The 18,292-nt window shown below is 45.4% G+C and overlaps 1 protein-coding gene and 1 non-coding gene across 3 annotated transcripts; one reads left to right on the top strand and one right to left on the bottom strand.

The window, feature by feature from the left end:
- Positions 1 to 224: 224 nt before the first annotated feature.
- Positions 225 to 296, bottom strand: Trnap-cgg (transfer RNA proline (anticodon CGG)). Its single transcript has one exon. It is a non-coding gene; the product is annotated as a tRNA-Pro (tRNA).
- A 4,000-nt stretch (positions 297 to 4,296) lies between these two features.
- On the top strand, positions 4,297 to 17,207 carry LOC128876671 (knirps-related protein-like). Of its 2 annotated transcripts, none has more exons than XM_054123207.1 (3): positions 4,297 to 5,187; positions 10,934 to 11,011; positions 13,525 to 17,207. In XM_054123207.1, exons 1-3 carry the CDS (start codon positions 5,170 to 5,172, stop codon positions 14,716 to 14,718), a joined length of 1,290 nt encoding a protein of 429 aa, XP_053979182.1. In that variant the 5' UTR covers positions 4,297 to 5,169; the 3' UTR covers positions 14,719 to 17,207. The 2 variants fall into 2 exon arrangements, with proteins under 2 accessions (XP_053979182.1, XP_053979183.1); XM_054123208.1 differs by having other exon boundaries at positions 4,298 to 5,076.
- The last annotated feature ends 1,085 nt before the right edge of the window (positions 17,208 to 18,292 follow it).

Genomic DNA, 18,292 nt, shown 5'->3' with positions numbered 1-18,292 from the left:
TTATCATAACGACGTGTGAAAGAAGAAGTTGTCTGTGAAAAGAGGCGAGCATCAGCATTAGAAAAAGAAGAGCGTACCGTTAGAGGCAACGCAAAACGTTGTGTCTCGAACGTTATTCGAGACGAGATATTACTGCACACGCTTACACCGCCAGACGGAGTTTAGAATCTCGCACGGCGTGAAAGTGTACGGGTTCGTAAAAAGTAAAAGTAAAGAAATTCCGCGGGCTCGTCCGGGATTTGAACCCGGGACCTCTCGCACCCGAAGCGAGAATCATACCCCTAGACCAACGAGCCGACTTGTTTCTCATTGTCTTAACTTTGCAGAAATTTGCGAATCAGTACTCCCGATAGTTCTTATCATCATCGATTACGGTAACATACCACGTGCCATGTTTCCGCTCAAGCAACATAACGCGTGTAAAACTATTTATCTTTGCAAACGCATATAGATGGAAATACGTATGGTTTTATGCGAATAGTTTCAAGAATGTGGTGTACTACTATAATACTATTGTTTCGGCGCTATTGTGGAGGTTTTTAGGTCGGTTATTTGACTCAAAAGGATCCAGACCTAATCCAAATTCTGTACCAGTCACGTTTAAATTCGTGTACATCTATATTTTAATAAGAGGCAACATTTGCTGTTAGATCAACGTTTAAGAAGTTTGCGAACCCCTGGTCTAGACGATCGGTCGCCCTAATGATTTCAGGCGGGAAAACGCGATTGCAAAAAGTCTGCGATACGCATTCCTGCGTCTCGTTTCCCTAATTGATCGGCTCCGAACGTACCCGTCGTCTCGGTTTTTGCCCCGCCAGTGAGAATTCCGCGCCACCCTGGGAAGAAACTCGATCAGCAGCGGCGAAAGAAAAAGCTTTAATTAGCTCGTTTGAATGGGGGCCGGGCTGGCGTGTTTCTTGGAGTTGGTGCACGTGGCGCCACCTGTGGTACAAACGTTGCATTCGTGATTAGCGTTGCGATCGCTTGCAAGTACTCGCATCTTTGCTTCGACCAGCAGGAATCTTGCTGCGAGATGATCCTGGACGTGGATTGTCGCAACTCGCAACAAAGTTGAGAAAAGGTCAAAAAGAGATGGACACTTTCATTGTCTGAGACCCACGTGGAAAGGTTTACCACAATCATGTACTACCTTTATCATTTTTCACCCCTTTTCCTGTCTATGGAAACTGAAATTAATTGTGCACGCGTGACCTTCTCTGTTCATTGATATTGTTATTAGTTCCATGAATTTTATAGCCAAATTTAATAGGAAATTCAAACTAAGTAACGAGAGAGTAGTTAATTAACAATTAATATAACTACGACCACTTTTGTTTACAAATTCCAAACCTACGTAAGTGTAAAGCTCAAATAGAACGAGTCCTAGCCGATCCGCGATGTGATAAGACCCGAACGGAAGCAGGATCTCTCAGGAAAACGAAAGCTCGAATTTTCCGCAGAGATGTGAGCCACGTTCGCGATAATGGCCGATGACCATTGTTATTCAAGGTAAAACGCCACGCGTTGTACGCTCGCAGCGAGAAAACGCGCTTTCTTCTTTCCCGCTGGAAAGAATTAACGGAAATTTCTTGGCCGTCGACGCGAACCAAAGCGAGCCGAAAAACTTGCACCCAGATCTCATCCTGGCCGGCGAAATTTTATTGGTGCGTATCAACGTGTGGGCCTGTTTTATTCGTTTTCGGTTTTTTCCCATTCCTTTTTTTTTTTTTTCAACGAGCGCGAGGGACGGGCGATTTCATGCAATAGAACACGGGCACTTTGCGCTCGTAAAGATTAACAAAATGGTCTGTCGTAAAAATGCGAGCGAAGCGACGAAAATCGTGGATATTTTTGCGACAGTTTTTATAACGGTGCGTTTTTACGGCGTGCCCTCTGCCAAGAGGTGCGCATACTTTTTAATTAGAGCTAAGCTCGAGTTTCGGGGACCCTGGGACCGATTAAGCGATTCGACGACCACCATCATTACTTTACGACTGTCCTTTTTCGCACAGAACAAAATAACGCCCCCTATTGTTCCGTGCTGGCCATAAACCGTCTACGCCAGTTCGGGGCCCCAGACGATTCTGGGGAAGGGGAGCTTAGCACACATTTAGCTCTAGGTAAAGCACCACGTTTTCGTAGAAATCCCCTCAATATTCCAGGAAACAAAAGCGGAACTCCCTAGCGATCGGAGTTACCTCTGGCTAGTCTTCGGAAAAGGGGAGCGAGCTCGTACCTTCCGCAGGCACTCCTGATCAAACTTTCATCTACTCATAAAAAGTGGTTTTACGAGTGTTTTACAAACCGTTTCGCAGTTGGCTGGAGAACGCTAATCTTACCGATGCTTAACATGTAGTTAAATTGACTTTCCTTGGAAATTAATGCGTCGGGGTGCGAATATACGCGCGTATGCATGTTTCACAAGTTATTTATACGTAATGTCGATCCAGGCATTATCGTTCTTTAATTACTAGTAAATAGTGTTTACGGTGCTCTTCGGTAATGTATAATTCTTAATTTAATGGCAGCCATGACTAAAAGCATGACCGAAGCTTTTTTGGATTAACAATTTTTTTTTGGTGCCGAAGAAAATAATAAATACTATTCGAAACGTTTGTCTACAATTGAGTACAAAATTGATAACTCTAAATATGAATACTAAACGTAGATACAACCTTTTCAAAACTGTTGCTTTCCTTGCTTTTAAATTAGAAAGCTCGTTAATAATTTTATCAGTGTCTACGTTATGACTTTGTATGGAAAGTTACACTGAGATATAATAACCCTGTTTCCCTTATTAACAACTTGTGATTATCTTTCTGTGATACTTAGAGCCTGAATAATACGAGATTACTATTAATTTTTGTGATGTTTGTTCAAAAATGACTCTGATATCGTTCTAATTATCGTTCCAACCATCGAGTTCGGTTAATTGCACTTTAGCCGTCGGTCATACAACAACACACTCATTACTATTACTAATTGGCATAGGGCAATCGTGTCTCCAGTCCGAGCCGTGTTTATCGATAATCCAGTGAAAATACGAACTTTCCGAAATATGTTCTCCCTCCTCGGGGAACGTGAGTAACACGTTTAGTTTCGTGAAACTAAAATAGAATAAATGAAAGGCGACGGTGGAATGCTTGAACATGCTTCCATATATCACTAACACAAACCCCAAAGCTCTTATCGATCATTAAGATCTCTATGATCTACGAGCAGCCGTGGTTGGATCTTCAAGGACACGTAGCGAGAATTGTGTTACTCTGCGCAAGTACGGGGTATTATTTCTTTAAACTAATTTTAGCACTGATCTGCGCCGTGAGTAATACGAATAGGTACTTTGTGCCTTGTTTAGATAAAAAATTAACTACCGACGATAGGAAGAGGCAAGGTTAATCTGCTGTTCAATACGATTTCCACCTACGAGAAATTGATTCCTGGAACGAACTTTACGACAGCGCTATCCGCTGAATCTCGATCTACCATATTTTGTTCCTTTTTGCGTTGTGATGCAAAGGTGTGAAAAACGTTCGCAAATTTTTGTATCTAACTAAAAACAAATAAATCCAATTCGTGACATTAAATTTCTACTTTTCCGTTTGGTTATTTTCCACGGTTACGGCATACTCGTTTTCATGTCAACTTCTATCTAATGCATCTATTTTTAGTGACCCCATAATCGTTGTTAGGAAAGTTCCTGTTCTGTGTAGCTATCTGTTAAAACCCATCGAAGCCTTGAAAAGCTACGATCAAGTGTCGATGATTCATTAGCAGATAGCCGCATTGCGAAGGAACCTTTCTAATACCCCCTGTAATTTGTTATAGAACACGTCTTAATTAAACAAGATAGATACGTGATTTTCAACCTTGCTCCTCTCTTTGTTTACACAGTCTAAGATTCAGAAATTCGACGAATCTCATCCTCGCGAACGATCCGTAGACGACTGAAAAAGAGTAGCGGAAGAGAAAAGGTCCCCGAAACCGCAGGATCCTTATCGTACGCCGTCAGCCCCGGCGCGCGAACCCGCGTCTCATCGGTCCACGAGATCTCGGAGAGGGTAGGAGGTTCTGTCGAAGGAGGAGGAAGTGAGGCGAAGAGAGGGTAGCGCTTTGAGGCCCCTCCCTTGTGCCCCCTCCCCGTGGCCCCGAGAGGATCCCTCCGGTCGTCCAGCAGGACCCCCCACCAAAGCCATGGCACAGGACCCGCGGCCCACCTGTGCCGCGGATGGACCCTGCACGCTTCTCCGCTGATCCGACGCACAGTGTGCCCATAAGGCCCATTCGAAGTATACTTACGAGAGCGCACGAGCCGTGGCAGCGAACGAACGAGCGCCCCGACCGATCGTCCGACACGAAGTGGGACCGCAGAAAATAATCGGAGGTGGGGGCTGATTCAAGAATCGACGTGGACACCCTCGCCTTCCAAAGTCATTCACCTAACGGTCATCGCCGCGTCAAGAATCTTCTTCTTGTTCTTCTTCTTCTTTCCTCCGTGTATCCTTCCGTTATCCGGTTCGCGGACCCAAAGGATTCGTTTCCTTTTCGCCGGTGTCCTGTTCGGCCAGTGAAGATAAACACTAAGAAATTGGTTCGCCACTATTAGAAGCTAACTCTGTTTCTACGATTGGATTGCAACCGAACGGAGTGGATCTGTTTCGCTGTCGAGAACAATCCCAGCAACCGAGAGTGACATTCGAAAGAGGCGAACGCAAGATTCGTCGAGAGGAACCTTCGACCTTCGGACTTGAAGTTTCCCGCGTATACTGACGAGAAGGATTTTCTCTCGATTTGATGGACTGACCGACCGATGGACATTCGCGCTTGGCGTGTGTTTTGAGACGGTTTCGTCGGGAACGGAGTGAATTCGTCGAAACTGTAAAGACTTTTGGACTGTTCACGGTACCCGACGGTGACAGCGATCGAGTGATCAGTGTCGCGAATCTGTGATCGCAACGGTTCGGCGATACGTTATGGTGACAAAGTGCTCGATAGTGTGTTTTACCTAAAAGGGGGACTGCTAACGATTGTTTCGTTGATGATTCTCTGGCAACGTTCACCACCGTCGCATTCAAGGTACGTGCTCTTGTTTACGAGGGGCAACGGATCCAAAATTGGGACACCTGTTCCCGAATCTGACACCCGGGGACTTCTAACGCTATCACGCGAATGGCACTGCGCGCAGAGGTGGGCAAAATTTTATTCGAATAATAAATGAATGAAAAGACCGTGTAGTCATTTTTTATATACGTTTGTGTCCATTTACTTCGAACAGTATTTTGTTTTCGACAAGATAGTTTTTTTTTTTTCGCTAACTTTTGTACAAAGTAAATAAGAAATCATTTTTTGTACGTATCAGCTTGTTGTTTGTTATTAGCTACGTGTCATTCTACTTCCATTATATTTTATGCATTACTCGGTATTTAATTTCAATTTTAAATAACTTACGTTCCATTCTATTGTTTCGCTATGTATCCACCTTGTTTACTTTCTGGTCACGTTTATTTTGTAAACAACTCCTTTACCAAAGGCAAGTAAAATAAATCAATAAATTTGGCCGCCTCTGAACGCTGGTCACGGCACCTGTTCGAACGCGGTCGCGATTTGCCTACGGATCGTTTGTTTCATGGAGCAAGTAAAAATGTATCGCGCACGCCTACGAGCAGACGAATCGAAGGACGCGTGCGTTTCATAATTTCAGCGCGTGTAGCCGACCGATTTCTTTGTCTTTGGTCGTGACACGGAGCGAAAAGCGTCACGGTTGGACAAGATTTCAACGATACACGTCGGGCATGAGAATTCACGAGAACGATAAGGTCGCCTCTGTTGTCAGCCTTCGGGTGTCCTGATTAGATTAATTATTCAATTCATTAAACGCCGCTGAAAGATCGTATCGAGCGCGCGATCTCGACGATATCGAGCACAATGTTCCCAGTGAATTGTTATACAGTTGTGGTATACACTGCCGTGGAATTTTGATACCAATAAATTTTATCATGTATATACGACAACCATAACCCATAAACATTCGAGTACTTTTGCCGTTGGACACGAGAATAATAGAATTGCATCGGAAACAAACGGTCCACGTTGCATCGCGCGAAGGCCGATCGTCGGAGCACGCGTTGCGGAACGCCGTTTCGTTTCGAAAGACCGGAAACTGCATTCTGTAAACTGGATCGCGTTACCACCAGAAGATGAGATCGGGTTACGCCAAATCTGAACTAGCGCAACCATCGATTAGCTTAGAACTAAAGTTTCTTATCGATTTTGCCAACGATTTCACCCCGTTCGTCTAAGATAAGACTAAAATTAAGCAACGTGACATTAACTGAGTTATTTTCAAAACATATCTAGAGTACGTTATATTAATAATATAATCGAAAAAATAATAGCACGGACAAGACAAAGTATGAACGACCGTAGTTTTTATTACAAACAGTCGAGAATTATGGCTGACAGTGAGCAGTAAAAAAATGACCTGTAGGCCACCCTCGAAATCCGCTCGACAACTTTGCCTCAGCACCCCTGAGCTGTTTTTCGCCAATAAAAAGGCGAATGACGGTCTAGCAGGGCAAAAAATCGGCTCGGAATTTTTTTACAATCTTTAGGGGAGTAGAGGAGGGTCGTAGGTAAGCAGCTTGAAGCTTAAAAGACCACTCAAGAGATTTCATATTTTTCAAAAATCCAACGTTGAAAAGTAAACACGAAAAGCGTGGTGTTTATTTCTAATCTTCGTTTAAAATAAGAAAATCACCTGTCTTGAGAACAAATCGTGGAAGTATCATCTGTGAATTATACACAGATGCGTGAAGAATTATCGAATCGAAATGATAAATAATTGTAACGTTCGACTATCGATATAAATAAAAATCAATGAAAAATGTAATAGGAATCGTCCGAGCGTAATCCTGAATCTTTGTAAACGGAACCGTGCTTGTCGTGAGAAAAAATTTCTCGTCTCCCTGCTGCCGCCGCCGCGACGAAAGTAACGAGGCGTCGGTCATTTAAAATAGTTCCGCTAAATCAACGTGCGACTTTCACGCGCCATGCAAATGCAGGAAAAAAGCCGCTAATTCGAAAGGAACCTCCGTGCCGCGTCTAGACGCCTCGCGTCGCAGGTGAGATCGATCGCGGCTTGCCAAGATCGTCGATCGATGCCATTCTTTTCTCAAAGCGGAAGATCAGAGGCGGTAAGTGTCTTTATCGAGAAGGTCAACTCTAGAAAGGAGGACAATCGCCGGAGCGGCAACGTAGGAACTTCGATTGATCCCTTTGAACGTTCAAACGTGCTCGACGATTGCACCTTCGCCCCCGTTCGAGTGTCTTTCCATGGAATCGACGATGATCACAAGAGAGCAAACCGATCGCGCTGAAAGTTACGACCATGCAGTGACTCGTTACGATTCTCACGGCTTGGTCGACTGGCGACCTTCCCACATAACACGGCAGACATAAAAGTTACAGAATTTTATGAATCGTACTCAAACAAAGCACTAGGGTAGCGGGTTACCTTTTTATTGCACAGTTGTCCCCATAGACAACTCGACGGGGATAATCTCGGTATACCGCCGACAACGAAGCAAAATAGGATCCTCGCAAAGGAGGGTTGACATTTTCCGTCATCGATGGCGAGGGATCGTTCGAACGAAGCTGGCGTTCGTCAGGAATAATTACCGTCTCGATATTTTCCGATCATTAGCCACGGAGGAGCAGCAATTTTCGTTAAGTAACTCCTAAACACGATCCGCGGACGCAAATGGGAGGCGAGCTTAATTAATCAACCGTCTCATTGTGCCCGCGGAGAGGTCGTAATTAAAAGTCATTTATTAAAGGGAACATTAAATCATCTATCATTCTTTTCGCGTCGTCGTATTCTATTAAGCCCCGTAAACTCTCGGTATCAACGACGCGGTTGCGACACGCGATCGTAACAATATACACGGCATAAACGTTGCGGCTCGAACGTGAAACGTTCGAGTATGCAGGCACCCCCTGAATGGCTTACCGGATGCACACCTGCAATCAGTGCAGGTTGCGATACCTCGGGCGCACCGTGAAGAAGTGTTGCTCGACTCCAGCGCTATCGATCCGCCAGCATCTATCGGTAATTAATAGCACAGAACAATCCTTCTGCCGTGCCCGATCTGGACGCGAAGATGCTCGCTCTCCCCCCACCCTTCAAATATCAACGAGGCCTGGAGGCTATATTTAACGAGAATACGTCGTCATTTAAATTCAATTAACCGACGCTCTCTCTTTCTTCCTCTCCGCCCGCTCGATTTCGCGCGGGGCAGCCCGTCGAGGTCCAACGAGCAAACCGCGACGATTGCTTCATCGCACGGATACGCCAGTTTTTCCCCTCGATTCGAAAATGCTCTTTAGCAACGGCTGCTGGCACAATCCCGTGAAGAAGTTGTTTCTTGCTTCGATTTACGTTTCAATTTTTTTTTTTTTTTTTTTTTTTTTTACCTTCTTAACGACTTCATTCCTTGGATTAATCCAGATATTACTGTTGTATTCGCGCCACCTTACAGATCGAATATTCTCTAAAAATCGGCTCAGCACCATTGAAGATAATTATTTTTGTGCCAAACATACATTTGGATAATCAAGATTGCAAACAAAAACAGAATTTAAAGAAAAAGGCGAAGAGGAATGATACTCTATCGCAATCCAACTCGATTCTTAATTTAACGAATACATTGAAGACTACGGACAAGTCCTTGTAAACAAGGTAGCACGAACAATCCATCTCCACCGCATAATCAGCCAACCAGAGTATTAGAACAAAGGAGTGGCATCAAGTCGAATCAAACGCAATACTAAGAGTTTTGAGGCTTTTGAGGCCAAGTTGGCACAGCAAGAAGTGCGGCAACACGATGGTCAAACCGCCAAGGTGGATCAAACGTAACGCCAAGATTTCTCAGCCCGGATTGCATAGTAAACGCGCGGCAACGCGATGGTCAAACCGCCAAGATGGATCAAACGCGCAACGGCAAGATTTTTCAGGGCAGATTGCACGGTAAATCTAGCTCGCCGACTTGACGATGGGAGAAGCGTACGAATCGTGTGACGACGATAGGAAAGTCGTGGCCGACGAGGAAGCTGAAGCGTCGAGGGAAGAAAGGCTGGAATCGAACGCGGAATTAAAAGTACGCGTAGGCACGTCGAGGCGTCGGGCGTCCGCGAATGAGAAGAGTCAACGACTGTGGGGTGTAGGTCAGGAAAGAGAGACTCCGTTGATCAAACAATCGATGTCTCTTCCATTAGCTGAGATTTACTTTCCCATTTAGCGACAGTCTGTCATCTATGAAAGTCGCCGCAGGTGACACGGCTCACCCGCGGGCTACGTATGTAGGTTACCGCTGTTGTCCCATATTCCAAAGGTTCATTAGGATTCTCGGTGCAGAGACGGTCGTAAAAACTGTATCGGGCAACAGGTAGTTTGACGACCGATGAAAAATCCGTAACGCGTTGCTCGAAATATTATGCAAGGTTGCGCTCTCACCTAAAAGTAGGGTCAAGTTGTTCGACCTAATCCTCGTACTTGCAAGGTGGCCTCAAAGTCATAGAAATTTGATAACTGAAGAATTGACGTGCTCTTATGACCAGTGCATCATTTGTTACTAAACGCTTAACGATGACTTAACGGTACGACGCCTGAGACGTGGTCTCCTAGATATGCCTTGTCGATGGAATCGATGTAAGAAACTATTGCGCTTTGTACCAAGAAACCTACGTATTACCGAGGAAAGTTTATTTTAATATACTACAGAGGAAAGCAGTCTGGGACCTCTCTAGATCTCCGAGGGGCTCTACATCCACCTAAGCGGCTATGATCGATAAGGCTTCTCTTGCAGATCCTGCTTCAGACGTGGTACAATCAATCCTTTGAACAGTCTCCAATTACATGATATTTATTAGTACGCATCTCATTTGAATAAGTTGTTCAGAATCCACTGAGACAGGATTTGCTAGATCCTTGGTGAAACGCAACGGTATTGCACTTTCTAACAAAACTGGTACTATTACCAAACCATGAACCGATTGTAAGAGCATGCAAATCTTTGAACTATTTTCTTGCGTAAGATCGAGACCTAAGAATTCCGTGATATATCTTTTGATTTGAAATTTTCAAGTATCGAAGCACCCAGTGCTTGACCAGTAGTTCTTCGCGTTGTTCTCAGTTTGGGGAAACTGGGCCTACTTTTGGCCGTTCAAAAGGAAGAACGAGCCGCGGAACAAAAGCGACGAGGTGTGAAAACGAGACCACGGTCTGTTTTCCGGACGAGCGGCTAAAGAAGGCGAAAGGAATTAGCGGGACAGAAAAAGAATGAAAAAGAGAGAAAGAGCAAGTGCACGGAGGGTTTTCCGCTCGTTGAACGTAACACGCATCGCTTTGCCACGATCCAGCGATTCGCGCAAACCGACGGATTGCGCAACGAGCTTCTTCTCTTTCTCAATCATGCGATCGGTCGTAGGCGCACGATAAGGCTTGCATTGTGATTTCGTCGAACGCTAGAAATATACACACGGCGTTACGCGATTTTGTTGTTTTCCCTCGGTTTCGTCGTTCACCGTAACGGACGCTTGTAATTGTCGCTGGAATTACGAATCCCGGGGCGGAGATTGGCAAAATTATTACGCGCGGCTCATCCGAATCAAAGTTCCGAGTAACTGACTCACACAATGAAGTTTTAAAAAAAGACTGATTTCAAAGATGAAAACTGAGTCCTAGTGTTACCATACTAATACTAGTATAAACACAGATACCCTCGCTAGAAATGAATTGCTCAGTCTATGTGTACACGCTAACGTTTTATCTTTCGATAACAAAACTGTTTCCTGTATTATTCGTAAATTTGTTAGGAGGAAAGCATTCGTTCGTTTATGACAGACATTCAAAGAAAGCCATTATTTTCTGTTGCAGATGAACCAACAGTGCAAGGTGTGCGGTGAGCCCGCGGCCGGCTTCCACTTTGGTGCATTCACCTGCGAGGGCTGCAAGGTGAGTCTTCTCCCGCATTTTATTTTTTTACGGGTAAATAAAGCGAAACTCATTTCTCTGAACTCGAGAGCAAGCTCGACTGTTAATCGTGTCACTGTCGAAATAGCCTTTCTTTCGATGTTCTGGACGATACCATAGGAACGATAAATGGCAGCGGTTAAGAACAAAAAACGTAATTTCTGTTGAATTTTCCCGTGCGCTTTTTCCTTTTTTTTCCGTCAAACACGAGTCACTAACGGCGATCTTTTCCGCGATTTCGTAAAACTGAGAAACGCTGATCGCTTTCACGAACCGCTTCGTGGCCGAGGTTAAACGTTTGACTAGGCATGCGTGTCAACCGAGCTCCCGAAAGCAACCGCATTTGGTGAAGCCATTCGACGATCGTTGCGCAAAGTAACAAAGTTTCAAGCTTGTGGGGGTGCACTTTTCATCTCGCAAACTTCCAGGCTTGATCGCATTATTCCGAATCTTGCGATTCTCGACGGGACATTCCTATTGATTTGATCGAATAAATGTCTGAAATAGATAAACGAATACTCTCTCCGCGATATCGAGGACCTACACCTGCACGAGGTGATATCCGAGCAACAAGGTTCCGCGTCTCGCGTACGGGCCGCGAGTCGAGCGTAAAAGCGAACGTTGCCGTGGGGAGCAGGTGAGAAGGGGGAGCTGACATGCTACGGTGGGCCTGAAAACGAAAATAACGAAACGAAACAATGTCGAGCTGACGTAACGGTGAACTAGGGCGGAAACAATTGTGGCAGACAAGTGCGAAGCGCCGGAAGCACCGCCTCGGAGCGGGGCACCGTGGATCACGAACAGGCGAATTGACGAAACGTGCACGTGCTCGCGCTGCCACAATGTCTTCGCGTAGATCTGTCCCACGATTTCGTGTCCGTATTAGAAGGTGAAACTTTGAAGAGCGCGGCCACGAGGATCCTTGGCGTCGAAGCTCGACCGAGCGATTCGCGGTTTATTCGCTGGCGTGTGCCAGCGTGAAAAAGCAGAAAACCAGCGGAAACGATACAATGGTTCGTTATACGTCCATTGAGAACGAATTTCAGCCTGTCTCGGTTCTTTTTTCTTCGCTCTTCTCTTCTGGCGTGAGTCAGAGATACGCTTCTTAACGCCAAGAAAGTTCACCGTGGCGTAATTAGCCGGTCTATTTATCGGCGGGTCAGAGTTTTCGAAAGGAAACCGTAACAATCGCTGGAAGGTTCAACGATGAAAAGACGCGACGGCGATGTTTCAAAGTGGAGCCGTTTGCATAACTCCCGGCGTGTGCTCTATGCCGAGGAGGGGGTACGCCAGAGGCATGTAATAACGGTAGCATTTTCTCGATTGTGTCATCGCTCCTGAAGCGTCGCGCGTATTCCCGTAGCTGTCCCCTTGCCTATAACTAGGCCGACATTAGACGCTGATCTCCGCGAGGAAACATTGATTTCGCGCATCGAGACCACTGTGCCACTGGAAGAGCTCGTTTTCGGAACAAACGAACCAGATACGATTAATAATATGGTGTGCGTACGAGTAGAAAAAGCGAAAGTGGACGTGCGTCGGTCGCGTCCTCCGTTGAAAGGCTAATCATTACACAGCGAAGGGCGACATTTTCCATCGGGTTGCGCAGGAAGCTGTAGGTGTTTCGGAGCAATCGAGGAGTTTAAATGCATAGTTCGGGCCACGAGGCTGATTCGATGTCTGTTATAAGGAACGAGGTCTTAAATTGTACGCGTTTCGTAAGACTCTGTCGACCTGTTTCGCTCTCTTGCTCGAACGACGCCAACGTAGTTCGAATAACTCGGCGCGGAATGATTCTGTCGAAACGAAAAACATTTTTCGATGGATGGAATTGGTAAAAGCATCTAAGGCCTTTTCGAAACAAAGGTTCGTTTGTCATAGTCAATAGTCCCAGACTATTTCATTGAAAGCAACGCATTTCTTTTAAAAAATTGTTTACTATAGACGCACTATCAACGACTGTTGCAATTACCTTACATGGTAGACACGCTTAGGTGTAATCAGAAAGAAATGACGCGAGGATATACGTACGCGAATGAAAGGGGACTCTCTAGCTCGAACACGAAAGCCAGTGGTGTCGGAATCACGAAATTGCACCATTTGGGCAATTAGCGCGAGCACAGTAGGCCGCACGCGCCCACACCGGTTGGTTCCCCGTCGTACAACATGAATGAGACAACGAGAGCACGCTGTTGCGGACTAACGACTTTGCTGTACTCGTTACGAGCGTTACACGAACGCTATACAGTCGCTGCACATCCTCTAGCGAAACCTTTCAACTCTCAATTTACATTTGAACCGAAGCTTTCTAACAAAAAATTCTCTGCTCGTGCAGCGCGTATCGATAATTAACGATTACGATTGCCTAGTATTGCGTAAGGCATCGGGTAGTTCTCTACTTCGAAATTATTAAGAGTACCACGCTAGGAATTGTTCCTGAAATTTGTAATTCAAATTACTCCGTAATAACAAACAATTTCCTTTGTTTGTTTCAGTCTTTCTTTGGGAGATCCTACAACAATCTGAGCAGCATCTCGGAGTGCAAAAATGGCGGCGAGTGCGTGATCAACAAGAAAAACCGTACCGCTTGCAAAGCTTGCCGCTTGAGGAAATGTCTCCTCGTGGGCATGTCGAAGTCGGGCTCGCGATACGGTCGCAGGTCCAACTGGTTCAAAATCCACTGTCTGCTGCAAGAGCAACAGCAGCAGCAACAACAACAACAGCAGCAACAACAGCACCACTACCAGCAAAGCCTACCGAGTCAACAACTGGCGCAACAACAACGAAAGCCGATGAGCCCGCCTATCGGAATTCACGCTGGTCAACGAAAGGACGACGTGCTGATGCTGGGTCTGGACGACTACAAGAACTCGACATCGCCCAGCATCAGCTCGCCGGAATCGCACAACAGCGACAGTTCCGTGGAGATATCTGAGAGACGAGCAGCCTTCTCCGGACACCCTGGCTTCAGACCGCTGCACTCGCACCTGCAGCCTTCCGTGGCCGATCTCTCGGCCCTTAGCAAAGAGATGATGAGCCTACCGCTAGGTTTTCACCTTGGTGGCATGTCCCTGATACCACCAGCTTTTCTACCACCTCCAAGTCTCACCATGTTCTCACCCTACCATCTCTACGCGACATCTCACGGAGCTTCTCACCCGTTGGTACCAAATCACCCGTCTACTCTACTTCGACACTCACCCGTGATCGAGGACACCACCAGCGCGATTTCCGCCACAACGACGACGACCACCACCACCACCACGATCAGCCTCGACAACAAGGAGTCCTGCGAGAATAACAACAACAACAACAACGACAGATACGCGCACAACCACAACGTGCAGACATCCAGGCAAAGTTCCTCACCGTGTGTGGATGTCGGTGAAACCTATACCAAGCGATTCTATTTGGACGCGGTGTTGAAGAGCCAACGAACGCACGCGGCGAGTTCACCGATGTCCGTCAAGGGACGTTCCGAAAATGGATCTCCTGTTTGCAGTCCAGCAGCGGAAACGGACTGTCTCCCTCCCCAAGACAACCCCATGGACTTGTCCATGAAGTCCGTCACGACGCCCGCTAGAGACGAAACGGAGGACGACGAAATCGACATGGAGAGCATCAGCGATCGAGACAGCCCTCCGCCGAAAAGGAAACCCGCGCCTATAGACCTAACGACGAGGTCCTAGAAGGAACAGAACTTTCAACCAGCGTCCAACTACGCGAGTATTTCACTCGAGATCCATCGATTCGCGTTGGTTCGCGCCTGTAGCCATACGATTCCCTGTTTTTTCTCGAACTCGGCGGGTGCTCGATGGTCGCGCAACGATTCCCAGAACCGTGCGTTATCCTTAACTGCGTTCTTGCCCGATCAGGAATTACCCGATCGTTCTCACGGAGACAAATCATTCGCGCCCGAATCGTTAAATGCGCTTGGCTAGAGCGCAATCTCGCGTAAATATCCGTGGCGGTTGGGAAGAATGAAGGATTAACGTCTCAATTCCGGGTAATCACGGTGAGGATCGCGAGTCGCCGATCGATGGCTGGTTGCGCAAAAGCCAATCGACTTTAACGAGAGTCCTCCGCTTTAATTAACGAGCGCGCGCTCGCGCGGTAATCGCACAAGAGAGGGAGAAAGAGAGAAGGAGAAGACGCGTTCGCAGAAGAGGGAGAACAACATCGGTGCATCGGTTGATAAACACGTCAAACTGCGGGGTGCACGTGTTCGGAACGTGCGTTACAAACCGGCGTACACGTGTAGAACGTTGCCAACCGCTTTATCTTACAAGCGTTCGACGCCTGCCAATGTAAACGCCTCCGTCGCCGCCGCTCCGCCGCCTCTTCTCTGCTTTTGTCCCAAGCGTATTTGCCCTCGACGCCGCGAAGAATCTCCGCCGATATGAGAATCGCGACCTGTCCACCCCCTACCCCGACCCCGACCCCCCTCCCTTTGGCCGTATCCGCTGGAATCCATGACGAATCTCGCGATTACGGAGAGCACGGGGATTTCGGGTGAAATTCCTGTGCTCCTACTCACGGACCGACGGGATCCTTCCTGGTAAACGCCTGGACGATACTTTCTCAGCCGTTGAGACCGAACCTAGACGCTTCGAACACAGATTTGCTTTTAGCACGCTGAACAGACCATCCAAGGCTCGCTCAATTCGGAGAGGAACATTTCAGAGGCCTCCACGCCCTTTTAAAAGTCCCCGGTATGTTAAGAAGTCTTTCTTTTTATAATAAGCAATAATTTTCAATGCGAAGAGTTGGTAGTGCCGAGTTTCATCCCCAGAAGAATTTAGATTTCTATAAATTTGAGGCTGATTTACCCTGTGATAGGGCCTGCCTTTGAAATATCCTAGCCGAGATCTCCTTGACTCTTGTTTCTAGCAAGAGAGTGATCCATGACAATTTCGATACAACGAATAATGTACAGTATTCAACGTCCCACCCCAGAGCGTTAACGAAATCAACAATCGTGTCGTTAAACAGGATAAATCAATAACTTCGTCCACTTTGAATGTTTCTATTATTTATTCAAAAACTGAAAAAAGATTTCAAAAATATAGTGTTTCGTTAAAGAAAACCATTGATGACCTTGAAATCTCGTAAAAAATGACCTTGGAAAAAATTATGTTCTGCCGCTATAAGTGCTCCTCAAAACGGTGCAAGTTCGTCGTGATAAATTTCATCGCTGCATTATAACTAACGGAAATATTCAAGATGACAAAGTTATTGTCTTCACCCTAAGTATGCTCGAATCTACGATTGTTGTATGTATATAGAGACTGTAAATATGTATGTTTCCTTAAGATATTCTTGTTAAGCGTAACGTCGAACGCGTCCCTTATTTTTTACACCGTTGCAAGCATCGCGACGAAGGCGATGTTAGCGATTTCATGTACACTTATGCTTTGTTAGGTATTCTTGTTATCGAAGGATTATCGAGGTAGTCAATAAATGGCCAGTATTTTATTTTATGGTTAATAATTGTTGATCGTATTTAGGTAGCGACTTCGGACACGTGCAATTGTAGATGTATTCTATTTAATTCGATTCCCAGTTGCGTGTGGGTGCGAATCACGGGGCACTTCATCTTGTACCGAAATATCACGTATTAGCGAATAAGGCGGGGACAAAAGTGTAAATGTTAAATAAGTAGGCAAGATTTTTCTGCGCGAACGGGACCCGGGCCAGTACTTACTTGTACATAGAATAACGAATTGCATCGTTCAAACTAATTAGAGGATCGCGAGGAAAACATACCAAACGTTGAGAAAAAACAAAACGAAGAAGGGAATCCTGCAATTATCTTGAACGGTGTATTTCGCGATTTTAAACGATTATGTAAATCGATCGATGATTGCGGTATTTTTGCCGCGACAACGAATTTTATGAATACAAATATATTATTGATACACTTAATATAATTCTCGGCGTCCACGTTACTGAAACTATGCTTCAGATTGATATACCAACTATAAAGCCATGCTGTTCCGCAAGTAAAGTACAAACCCACCAATCCCTGGGCCCTATATTTGTAAATACATAGGTCGAAAAACATTCGTGTTGCTTGTGTTTCTTAGCGTCGTCGCTGGTGCTAGCATTCAGGCTGGCCATCGTCGGTCGAAATGTGCAGTTTACAGGCGAACACCTCCTCGTAACGACACCGTGAGAACCTGCAATGCATCGACCATTAAATTGTAGAATTAGCGATTCCTTAGACTTACGGAAGCCACTCACTGCCACGTTGAACTAGTTAACGCATGAAACTAGGCCGAGCTATCGTACGGAGTGCTTTTTCTTTTGTACAAATTAACGCAACGTTAGCGAGGATATTTTTTTTCAAACGGAATTTAACGCGAAATTCGACAAATATCGTTGAAAGATATTCGATTTTGTTACATTTGATAAATTTATATGCTCGCAAGACTCGATAACACTTGAATGGATAATTAGCAGTAATTGGAAACCGAAGAATAAAGATTTTACTTTTGATAACAAACCTTGATGCAGATGAATTTACGATAATTCTCATGTTTGACGATCTTTCGAAATGGAGGGAAGATGACGACGCTGACCCACGACCCTTTAACATAAATATTCGTACTGAATATACGTACATGTACGGAGAATAAATTCTCCCCAGAGTGCGTGTACACTCGCAGTCCACGCGAAGGATATTAACGATTTGCGTTGAAATATCAGTTACTTTAGATGAAACGTGTTCTTGTCGTTTCGTTAGTTGTACATTTTCGTGCGAAAGTAGTTCCCTCATGGAATACGAAACGCGGTCTCGCGCGAGTACGCTAACCTACACGATTTTTCGCAATATCCTTGCACGAGGACCGCAAATATTACGTGCAGTGGGTAAACTAAAGTCAATATTCATAGTTATTGCATAACTTACCTGTAGAAACGACGTCTGCCCATGTATAAATAGTCAAACTTGCGAATAATTCGGAGTGTAACGTTCCGCGCCTTGATTTTTCGTAGCTACCACAAACGCTGGAACGCGGAATCGGAATAGAACGCCGCTAAGTGAGCAAGCAATTTGGCGGGCAATTACGAAAGATGAACTGATTTTTCAATATTCATTATTACGATAAAGATGTAACAAAAAATATTCACGTAATTATACCTTGGAGAAAATATTCTACAAATAATATCTCCGATAAGTACATTATTACAATAGTTCATTTACTCATTGATTAGATTCCTGTACAAACGTTTGAACCGGTAGATGAGCGTCATGTCGTACCA

Source organism: Hylaeus volcanicus, chromosome 5 (assembly GCF_026283585.1).
Source record: "Hylaeus volcanicus isolate JK05 chromosome 5, UHH_iyHylVolc1.0_haploid, whole genome shotgun sequence".
In the NCBI taxonomy this organism is placed as follows: Eukaryota; Metazoa; Arthropoda; class Insecta; order Hymenoptera; family Colletidae; genus Hylaeus; species Hylaeus volcanicus.
This window is presented reverse-complemented; position numbering and strand designations above follow the sequence as displayed.

Bases quoted from the DNA above. Each gene is read 5' to 3' on its own strand.
- LOC128876671 (XM_054123207.1), top strand. The intron at 11,012-13,524 runs GTGAGTCTTCTC...TGTTTGTTTCAG, and splicing joins TCACCTGCGAGGGCTGCAAG to TCTTTCTTTGGGAGATCCTA.